This window comes from Helobdella robusta (assembly GCF_000326865.2).
Source record: "Helobdella robusta unplaced genomic scaffold HELROscaffold_39, whole genome shotgun sequence".
Classification (NCBI taxonomy): Eukaryota; Metazoa; Annelida; class Clitellata; order Rhynchobdellida; family Glossiphoniidae; genus Helobdella; species Helobdella robusta.
Window position 1 is genome coordinate 273,097 of NW_008704865.1, and position 12,266 is coordinate 285,362.

The following is a 12,266-nucleotide window of genomic DNA, read 5'->3' on the forward strand; positions in this document are numbered from 1 at the left end:
CATTATCATTTATAATTAACAAACAAATGCTTTTGAAATATGCACTAATTGTAATCCATCAATTACTGCGGCCGGCAGATTTGTTGGCGAACATGAATCTCTTCACCCTTTATATAGGGGTAGGTAGGTACGCGGTGTGTTGAATGAACGGAATGATCACATTCATTTATCAGTTATCAAAAATCATATACATACATTAACGTTGTGTTAAGTTAAGCACCATTTTTTATTTTGTATAGTCCGTTTGTATATTTTTAAATGAATAAATATAACTTTCACTCGTTCACTCTCACTCTTTCTCAAAGCTATCAATGTCTTGATGAATGAATGAATGAATTAGTCACAAAATGTCGACATTGCTTAATAAAAGGTCTGGGCTAGAATTCTTTAATGTAAACCACCTCACTGATCTCACCAATACACGATACTGCTATGTTGAGATTTTAAAAAAAGTAACTGACTATTCAACATTTTTGTGGGTATGAATTTCATAACAAGTACATTCATGGTAGTTAATTCATAGTGTGTATTTACAAACTGCATCAATATATACACCAGGCGAGGATATAAACTGTATCATATCATATCATGTGTATCAGAGGTATCAAACTTGATCAACGTGTTAGCTCAGTCAGCAGGAGTGCCATGCTTCGAGCTGCTTTTACGCGATTGCATGGCTGCATGGTTCGAAACTCAAAAACAATCGTACGCATGTGATACGGTGCTTGTATGTGCATACAAAATGTGTATGTGCATCGTGTGGTGTGAATAGTGTACAGCCTTGGTAGGTTAGGGTTAGGGCACGAAAGTTCAAATATTATAAGTTAATAGAATAACATGTGACAGAGCTACGTTGTAAAGAATAAAAAAAACTTGTTTTCAATGAAATTTGTTAGCTGGCTCACAGCTTATTTTACTTACAAAAATAAATGCACGACAAAATTTAATGACTCAATTTTTAACTCAATTTTGCACGTTGAAAAACATCGCTAGTTTTAAAACTAAATTTCAGGAAATGTTTTGCAATGGAGATCGGCGAGTGATTACTTCCTACAATATTACCAGAACTTCAAAATTAAACTCAGGCGACTTTTCGGTATGGAATGAACAGTAGGTAGGTAAGTACCGAATCAACAGTGTACAAATTAAAAGCAGCGGTGACTCTTGCCGTCTGCTGAGGTGGAATGAATTATTGTGCCCGTGCCTGCGCCCGTGCCTGTGACATTCATATCCTACCATAGTTCGAATTTCAAACGTCATCTAACATACAAATTATATATCACACAGATGTTTGGATACGTATTTAATTATATCCATAGTATGTGTGACATCTATACATTAAATATACATGGTATATATGGAATATATATGATATATACAATATATATATGGTATATAAATAATGTATATACGTATGCTAATTTACAATACTCATATAATACGTCTTTGTATGTTGCATATGTTGTATGTAATATTAAGCGTCAATGAGAAAGATTTAATGGATATTATTTAAATAAACATATAACATTTATTAAAATGTGTGTGTGTGTATATGTGTGTAAAGTTATACAAAGTTGATACTAACAATTTGTAATAATGGATTTGTATGTGTTTATATTTCTTAAATGAAAGCCAAATTTTCATGAGCTGTTAGAATGTGTGGTGTGAGATTTGAGATAGAATGGAATAGATTAAAACCGTTTAACCATCAATAATCCACATAACGAACTGCTACGTTTCTCACCTCTTACACTACACAACATCATAAATTGAATTCAAGTGCCTTGCGTTCATTCATCATCGTATCATTAGCACATGTGTAAAGTGGATGAATGTGAGTCTGTGTGCGTGTGTGCGTCTGTGTGTGTGTTCATCTGTGTGTGCGTCTGTGTGTGTGTGTGTGAATCTGTGTGTGTGCATCTGTGTGTGTGTGTGTTTGTGTTGCAGACGTTTTTTTGTGAGTGTGTCTGAGTGTCAATAGCAATACAGCTGTAAATGCTTGTAAATATGCACGTTTGCAAATATGTCTGTTCGTTCGTGTGTGTGTGTGTGTGTGTGTGTGTGTGTGTGTGTGTATGTGTGTGTGTGTGTGTGTGTGTGTGTGTGTGTGCATACATGTGTGAGTAAAGTTTGACAGAGTTGATACTAACAATTCTTTTTACTTGCCATTCATATTGTTTTATTTTGATTAATTGCTTGATGTTAAAAAATAATCTCTAACAAAAATTTTTGCTACTTTTTATATTTAGCCTAGGGGCATAAACACCTAGGGGTCATTTGAGATTGGACAACGAGCATTTGGGATCGGGCATCCTACTAGCGAGAGAGTGGATGAATCAGAAATCAGACCTGACGATCTCCAACCAGCCAGCCATCCATCCATACAATGTCCCAATTGTGTAGGTACCTATGGATTCCAGCCAAGTATTCGATTACCACAGATATCTCATGGTCCTTTTACGTAAAGGTTGGGAGAATGGTCAATCAGAGCGACCCTTGACAGAAGTTATTTTGAAGTTCTAAAATGTGCGTTTTTAATGTTTTTATGATGATAATTATTATTAGACTGAGATTTTTAGAGACAGTTGTTTATGAGAATAATTGCATTCTTGTCTTTGTTTTATTTGTAATTAAATTTTCCCATTTTCAAAACGAATTGTTTGTCTTCGAAGTTTAGTTTGTTTTTAAAGACAAAATCTTTTACGATTTCAAACAAACATACCTCTGAAATAAAAAGTAGCCACCTAGGTTATTCATTCAAATGAAAATTTGATGATTTTTTGGCACCGAAAATCTGAACAGCCATCAGAACAACTCCAAGCAAGAACATTAACTATCATCACCATACACAAACAAAGAAGAGCAATAAAAGACCACCCACCATCACATCATCATCACATTTCCATAAGGTAAAAATTTTTAAACAACATTAGAATGTTAGTTTCTAACAATAACGATTATTACAATTCAAAAATTTTCATTCATGGACCAATTCAAATCATTTAGAAACATTAAACAAATTAATTTATGATAATCAACGCTCGCATTCCACTAATTATTCCATGCTTCCAATTAAACATATCTTAAAACGCAGGAACACAAATTCTTCTGACCACATAACTCAAATTTTATATTGGTTCGAATAAGCGGTTTCTATTTTAAAATTTAATTACATATAGAAACTGCAAATAAAAATGTAAAAAATACTTCCTATTTTAGAATATTAATAATTATAATAATAATATTTACGCAATTATAATGTGGGCTGATGTCTAAAATTACACTCACTTCATGCTGAAGCTGAACAAAGCATTGTTGTCTTAGTCGCAATAATAATGGAAAAAATATTTTTATTATTTAATATTATATTATTATTTTATTTTTGTTATTGTTTATATTATTTAAAAAATTATTTCATGCATCTATAATAAACAATTCATTTCTTTTAGGAAATTACTTTATATGTTTGTATATGATATACATGCATACAATATATTATACACTTATATATATATATATATAGGTGTATCATATATTATATATATATATATAGGTGTATCATATATGTGTATATGTATGTGTGTGTATGTATATATGTATGTGTACGTATGTTTAACCATCAATTTACGCATGGATTTTACGCGTGTTTAATATAGTAGGAGAGATGATATATTCAAATGCGAAGAATTGTATGCGCTGACATTACTAAACCTTCAAGAATCTAAGTAAATTCTAAATCTCATGTAACTATAATTTTTATTATTATTTATATTATTGCTTTTATATTTTTAACTAAATAATTTGATCGAGAGAGAAAGGGAGAGGAGGAGAGAGAGAGAGAGTGTGTGTGAAGGAGAGAGTAGGACATAAGTATAAATGGGGAAAAACAGTCTGATGATAAACTTCACTGCGTTTCACGCTAGCGATTTTTTAAAAGCACAGATAACCGTTTAAAAATTAACTTAAATTTAATAATCTTAAAGTTACATTTACACAAAAACCCTTTAAAAGATAATTTTATTTATAGAAATAATAAAATGTCCCTACGGTACGTTAATATTTTTTAAAGGAGATCGTAGATAGGAAAGATGAACGTGCTATATTACCAGGGCTTTCCATGCCTGCCTACCAACACGACACCTACCATTTTTGTTGGAGGTATGTTCAACAATGTTTACGAAGGCAACATCAACATAGTCGACAACAACAGTAACAAATTTGTTACTACAACATCTACTGGTAATAATTACCCTCTACCGACGCTGTTGACCATACCTCCTACAACTTCTTCAATATTTCCTATTTTACAACAGCAAGAACAAAAAATGGAAAATAATAATTGCACCAGCAAACATGTTTTTAAAAATAATTTCATTCATGAAAATATAAACAAAAGCTTGGATTTTAACCAAACTAGCAACAACAACATCGCTGGGATTAATTGCAACGACAAAAACGACGCCAATGTCTGTTCATACGTCATATACCAACCGAGCAAATTATTGTGCAACCAGCAACAATTTCTAACAGAAGACATCAACAAGTCATTTGATGTAAGTTGTCTTCCTCTTTCGTCTCATCATAAGACACATGTTTTGTTTAAATAAACACGTCTTAGAGCTTAAGCATGTTAAACGTGTTAAGATATAAACGTTTATAACTTCGGACATGCAAGTAAATTAAAAACAACCAGATATGCAAATGTTGTAGTCGCGATGAAACATTTTATAAATATACTTCTAGATGTATTTTTAGTTTTTGATTTATCAATTTTCAATTATCATTACGGCAATAAGGTATCTCATGAAATACCAATGTATCAATTACATAATAACATCAAGTAACTGACATTAACTGACAATAATAACTATTTAACATCAGTATAACATAATTATAAAATCTTTGTAACATTGTTATAACATCATTGTAACATCACTTTTTCAATAAAAGTTGTCAGAAGATCATTTCAATATGATCTTCTGACAACTTTTCACTCAATCACTCAAATTGATTCATCAATTTAATTTAAAACGAAGAGACTTAGCACGTAAAAACTCAACAACTGCATATGTGAAGTGAATGTGTGTGCAAACAAAAACAACATCATCAACTATATATAAAACAACAACAAAACAAACAACAAAACAACATTTTCAGACGTTTGCAACGATAAATACATGATAGTATGTAACAACAACAACAACAACTACAACAACTACTACTACTACTACTGCTGCTGCTACTCTACTACTACTACTACTACTACTATTACTATTACTATTACTACAACAACTACTACTACTACTACTACTATTACTATTACTACTTCTATACTACTACTACTACTACTACTACTACTACTACTACTACTACTACTACTACTACTACTACTACTACTACTACTACTACTACTACTATTACTACTACTACTATTACTACTACTACTACTACTATTATTACTACTATACTACAACAACAACAACAACTACTACTACTACTACTACTACTACTACTACTACTACTTCTACAATACATAGTAACATAAAAAACGCATAATGTAAACACATCATTCCTTACAGAAGTTAAGTAAATTTTCCAAATTACGAAACACTGGAGGGGGATATATCAGCAGCCCATCAACAACTTTCTATGGTAAATATCCCATTCACGCACACACACACACATGCATAAAACAAAAACACACAAATTCTCACTCAACCACACGCACACACACATGCATAAAACAAAAACACACAAATTCTCACTCACACACACACACGCATTTACATCAACAAAAACATCAATCAAACATACAAACAAACATCAATCAAACAAACAAACAAACATTAACAAACAAACAAACAAACAGATTCATTACAATGTGAATTAATGCGCCGTATAAACAAACGAAATGAACAAGTAAATGTAGAAAAGGTGAAAATGCGGTTGAGAAAATGTCGTCATGTTGTTGATCAGGCAATTAAATAACATCTTGCCTCAAATTTTGTATCTGAAACCTTGATTATTTTACATTATAAATTCTTGTTTAAATACTTTTAAATTAAAGAAATGTAAAATTTCTTTCTGATGTTTTATGCTGTCAACTCGTATATATTATTGTTACGATTTGTATGGTTCGGGTTTGAAATATATTATAAATGGTAACGTTTGTATTAATTAATAATATTGGAAACAGCATTTAAAAGTTATTAGTTAATTAATGATAATATTTAATAATTTTTAAAAATTATAAAAGTCAATCAAATGAGAACTAAAATTGGATTAGGAAAATTTTAATCGTACCAGAAATGATTAAATAAACTTGTCAATAAATGTCTTTCGAGATTTTGGCTTTTCCAATTCCAGATTTCATCCATCAGAATTTAAATCTTTCAATACTTCTTAATTCATTGTGGTCAACACATAATTTAAGATATACAATCACGGGATAAAATGATGTTTAATTGAAATTTTTCAACCTGCAAACGTTTGGAAATCATTGCTGTTAGGCTGTGAATTCATTTCACGAAGAGAATTAATCCAGTAGCGTTTTAAGAAGATTAAATTTCAGACATTTTAAATTCAAATAGACAAAATTCAAACTTTAATTGAATCAGTATAGTGCATGTGTTCGTACCGTTACATTACATTACACCATATTACATCCAATTACATCACATCACATCACATGCAACAAACATAATACCGGTCATATGTTGATCATCTGTAACTAATACCATATAATTGGATGAACCTGCAAAAAATGTTGATGGCTTAAAGAGAAAAAAAAGATTTAGTTGCCTTGTTTATTTTTTTTACATATTTTTGATTTTTCTTGTTTTAGCTTCAAAGAAAAAAGAAGGCTCTGAGTAAAAATGCTTAATTTTTGTTGTTGAAAATTTGTATGTGTGCATTTTTGTTCTTATCTTTTTAGTCCTAGGTATGTTTATACTTGAGGTTTGGGTTAAGTATAAGTGTATACATACGTGTATGTCTAAATGTGCGTGTTTTTATGAGTGTGTGTGTTTGCGTTTGTTTGTGTTATTAATAATTACATTTTTGTTAATTATACAATTAACATCATTACCACTACCATGTCTATTATTACAATCACTATTACGTCAAAAACACTGACAATGACATCATCATCAACAACAACAACAAGAACAATGACGTCACAACAACAAGAACAATGACGTCACAACAACGAACAAGCAAAAAGAACGATATGTACTTTGAAAAAGAAAGGATGAAATGCTCTTGTTGGAGCAATTTGTTTATCGAAAGATGAGACGCATTGATAAAACATAACCGTAAACATAACATATCCTTATTTAAACATAACATATTTTGATCCATGTATGCATAACATATTGGTCCTTAAATTTAACGGATTTACATATTGCAGAATATATAACAATATGAGGTAACAAAGGCAGCATAACATTCAGTAACATAACATAGCCCTAATAAACATTACAAAACAAATGTGATCTATTCTAATTTGAAAATAACACCATCCTATTTTAAAGCGGCGGCGAATTAAAATGTCCATATTTTAATTCAAACATAATATACCGCGATGTTATTTATTATCTTTGGTTCCTTTACTTCTTATTTTGTTTTTTGATATTTTCGTGTTTATTTTGTTTTTTCATATTATTTTTATTGGCTGATGAGTGCACGGATAATGAACGCAAAATGGAAATAAATGGATGAACGAATAAATGGATGAATGAATGAATGAATGAATGAATGAATGAATGAATGAATGAATGAATGAATGAATGAATGAATGAATGAATGAATGAATGAATGAATGAATGAATGAATGAATGAATGAATGAATGAATGAATGAATGAATGAATGAATGAATGAATGAATGAATGAATGAATGAATGAATGAATGAATGAATGAATGAATGAATAGCTGAACCAGTGAATAAATGAGTAGTTAAAAGTGGACAAATAAACTAATTTAAAAAGCCCGTGATTGGCAAAATCTAGATGATTAAAGATATACAAACCTAAACTGGTAATTAAAATAGTTAAAAATTAATTAACTAATATAATGTAACTAATCGAGTGATAAAACAAATTAATCAAGCAAAAAATACTTTTTCTATTTAGGTAATCAATCAATCAAACTATTAATTAATTAATTAGTTTAATTAATTAAATTAATATTTCCCTGTACATGCATATCTTCAATCTCCCTCTATTCCGTTCGCATCGCTCCATCAAAATAATTTCACCTACTGTTAAACCAGGAGAGGAAGTCTTCATTGAATGGGTGGTTGTGAATGTTGCTATGACAACTTCATCAACAACCGTGTGTGTGTGCGTGCATGCGTGTGTGTATGTGTGTGTCTGTGTGTCTTTGTGAGTGAGTGTGTGTGTATGTGTAGAGTTTGGGTGTGTGTGTATGTTTATCTGTGGTGTTTAGATGTGAGTTTGTGTGTGTGTATATAATGCGCGATTTATCTATAAACATTAACGAACAACTCTTGCAAATCATTATTTCCAGATATTATACCAACTTAACTCACCAAATAAGCAACGCCACTACCACCATCACCACCACCACCAACAACAACAAAAGCAACATCTTCAACTACACCAACGACAACAGAAGCAACACATACGATGCTACGTCTGCAACCTCTCCTTGAACTCTCAACTCCAAGCCAGCCAGCATTTCAGCGGAAAGAGTCACCACAGGAAGGTGAGAAAGATGAGATATGAAGGTGAAAAGTTGAAGAGGACGAGAGATAACGAAGGAAAGCAGATTGATCTGCGTCTAGATAACGTTAAAAAGCTGTGTGATATTGATATTAGCATTAGTAGTAACGCTAATTGTATTAGTAACAGCAGCAGTAACATTACGAGTAGTAATGGTAGTGGTGGATGTCGCATTAGCAGCAGCTTCGGTAGTATTAGTAACAACTTTGGTAGTGTTAGTAACAGCTATATTGAGAGCAACAATATTTTCACTGAAAATAATAACAGTTGTCAAAACATAGATCGTGAATTCAATCAAAATTTGAACAACGATAGCGAGACAGACAACACCAACGATGTTAACAGCAAAAACAATAACAACAACATTAACGGAAATGACAACAATAACATCAACGAAATCAGCAACACCACAACAAACATCAACAACACTGACGCCGACATCACAACTTCCAACACAGACAACAACAACATCAAACATGTCATCAATGACATCAGCGATGACATCTTCAACTACAGCAACACTCAGAAACGTGACAACAAATGCATTGTGAAACCGGATAGCCGAATCAATGGCAACAATAAAACAGATCATGAGGAATTTATTGACGGGAGTGACTGTGCTGGTATGAAATCCGAGATAAACTTTAACTCTAAAATGTCGACAAAAACGCTGGGTTTGTATGTAATGTAATATTAAGTACTTGTGCACTTATATGTAATGTAATATTAAGTACTTGTGCACTTATATGTAATGTAATATTAAGTACTTGTGCACTTAAGTGTAATGTAATATTAAGTACATGTACCGTGCACTCTTAAAATATATTGTAATAATAACTCCACATACATTAATATGTAATGTAATAAAAAGTACATATGAACAGGTTATGTAATAATAAGTGCATATGCAGCTATATGTAATGTAGTATTAAGTACATGTGCACTTATATGAAGTTTATTAATAAGTAATTGCACAAGTGTGAGTATTGTACTCATATCTATAGGTAATTCTCAGTTAAAACTATTTATCTATCTGTTTGATTGTATGTGTTTGTGTGTCTGTATCGTTTACTGTTTATCTATTTATATACCATAGTATCATCATGTTTGTTATGTCAATTTTTTTCTTTATTGTTTCTTAATTCAGATACAAATTAGCAAGTACGAATTACGAGAATGATTCTGTTTTAGAGTTGCGTAAAATATTATATTCTGACTAATTTTGCGAAAAAAGAATTTCCTCATTTTAGGTCTGATTATTTTTGGTCTGATTATTATTTTTATTCATCTTTCATCATTGCTGGTGTAGCTGCAAGCATTATCAGTCATCATTTTTTTCGCCATCACCACCACCATAAGAAACATCATCATTAACTTCATTATTTTATTCAAAATTAGCATCGTTTCTCTTTCATCTTCTTCTTCATCATCGTCACCGCCATCATCGTCATTATCATCAATATTATCATCAGCACATTATTTTTAGTCATCATTAGCTTCACAATTATCCTCACGACAACCACAATCATCGTTATCGTCAATATGTAACGTTATCACCATCAAAATCATCATCATCATTAACATCACTACCATCATCATCATCATCATTTTTCTCATGACGTAATTATGATGACAAGCAAACATCTAGTGGATGCGCCGTGAGCCATATCTCTTGATTAGTATTTGCCCAGACATCCGACGTTCTAATGAACAAAGATACAACAGATTAATGACGTCAAATGTAAACACAAACAAACAAACACACACACACACATACACGCACAAATAAACAAACAAACATACACGCACAAACGCAAACGCATATTAACGTACATATTCATATATACGTACACACACAAACATGCAAAACTGCTTTAAGCCTTCAACAGTAAATAATGATTGGTGTGTGTGTTTGTGTGTGTGTGTGTGTGTGTGTGTGTGTGTGTGTGTGTGTGTGTGTGTGTGTGTGTGTGGATGGGTTTTTGTTAAATGTTGAATTTTCAAGCCGCATTGAAGTGTTTTTAAGAGCATGCTTGTTGATATTATAGAATTTTATTAATTTACAGTACCCGCTTTAGTAAAGGAATATAATAAATTAAGCTAGGAAGAAAAGAAATTTAAGGTGGATAATATAAGGCAATAAGTGGTGATTAGAAAGAAATAGGGATGGGGAAAAAGAGAGAAAGCGTGAGAGAGAGAAAAGTAATTCTTATAATTGAATCAGTCCCAACTTGTTCACATTAAAGTTGGAGACAATAAATCAACATTTCAACAACTTTTTCTTGTATAAATTTGTTCAAATGGAAATTAATTAATTAATTAACTAATTAATTAATTGATACAGTATGCTTTGATGAACTGACTCAACACTACCTGTCAATCTATATATTAGGTTAACACAAAAGATTCATGATTTGCTATAATTATTAATTTAATAAAATTTAAGTTGGCGATATTATTTAGATTAATATGTTTGTAGTTCGTAAAACGAACTACAAACATATTAACGCCAAACATTCCGTAGAATTTATAGAATATTGTAAATATATATATATATATATATATATTTCATTACTAACCAGTTGACAAGTATGCAAAGGTTTGTAACCAGCAATGCTCTTGTCATAGTGAAAAAAAAACACATAAAAAGCATTCTATATCGGTTTGTTGTTAGTTTCATACTTCTCAACGATAAAATGTTACAAACTTTTACAGGTAAAAGAAGGGAGGAAAGGATATGCCAACCAGATTCAAGTAGCAATTCTACCTGCTGATTCGTCGTGACCACTGTCATCGTTTTCGTCATCATTGACATCATCGTCGTCACTATTGCCGTCATTTCATCATCGTGTAGTTATTGAACCCACCAGCAGCTCGTGGCAGAAACGCCAAGCTTCTCACAACAATATATTTTTTCTAGTTCTTATATGAAATATAGTTGTCTGTAAATAAACTAGTGACTTTCGTTATGAAAGTTTTATTAGTTAATAAAATTTTCAAAATCCAGAGAATGCTTAGACAAACGATTCAACAATTTATCTATTGTATAGAAACTTGATAACCCATTCAAGTTTGTGAATGTTGAAGAATGCAATGATATTTACGTGACTGGTCAGTTTCCATTTCAAATAAATCTTTATTTACTTCGTCCACGTTAAACGTAGAAAATATTGACGTAAAGCGTGTCACGACCAGTGAGTAGTGATAAGTAGTGGCGGATCTAGACAACTTTGATGGGGGGGGCCAAATATTGAAAATGTTTAAATTTTTATGGGGGGGGCAAGATTTGTGATAGTGTAGCTGACGACTTTTTCTATCACGTTCAATTTTTGGTCGATTTTACTCACAAAACGATCTTTTTTTGATTTATATTAAAAAAACTGCTCAAAACGGGAGGACCAAACCTCCCCGGTCCTCCTAGATCCGCCACTGGTGTTAAGTGAAGGACGACACGCGCCTTCATTTGACCACTTGAACATTCAGCACCGTTGTAATTTCGAATCTTGTAAAGGGAGATTATAAC

At 31.6% G+C, this 12,266-nt stretch overlaps 2 protein-coding genes across 2 annotated transcripts; both read left to right on the top strand.

The window, feature by feature from the left end:
* Positions 1 to 347: 347 nt before the first annotated feature.
* Positions 348 to 2,523, top strand: HELRODRAFT_176677 (hypothetical protein; the record flags this gene model as incomplete). Its single annotated transcript, XM_009024043.1, has 3 exons — positions 348 to 370; positions 559 to 721; positions 2,404 to 2,523. The coding sequence occupies 3 exons, from the start codon at positions 348 to 350 to the stop codon at positions 2,521 to 2,523; spliced, it is 306 nt and encodes a 101-aa protein (XP_009022291.1).
* Positions 2,524 to 4,088: 1,565 nt separating this feature from the next.
* On the top strand, positions 4,089 to 11,527 carry HELRODRAFT_176678 (hypothetical protein; the record flags this gene model as incomplete). Its single annotated transcript, XM_009024044.1, has 4 exons — positions 4,089 to 4,553; positions 8,604 to 9,417; positions 11,326 to 11,342; positions 11,459 to 11,527. The coding sequence occupies 4 exons, from the start codon at positions 4,089 to 4,091 to the stop codon at positions 11,525 to 11,527; spliced, it is 1,365 nt and encodes a 454-aa protein (XP_009022292.1).
* Between the last annotated feature and the right edge of the window lie 739 nt (positions 11,528 to 12,266).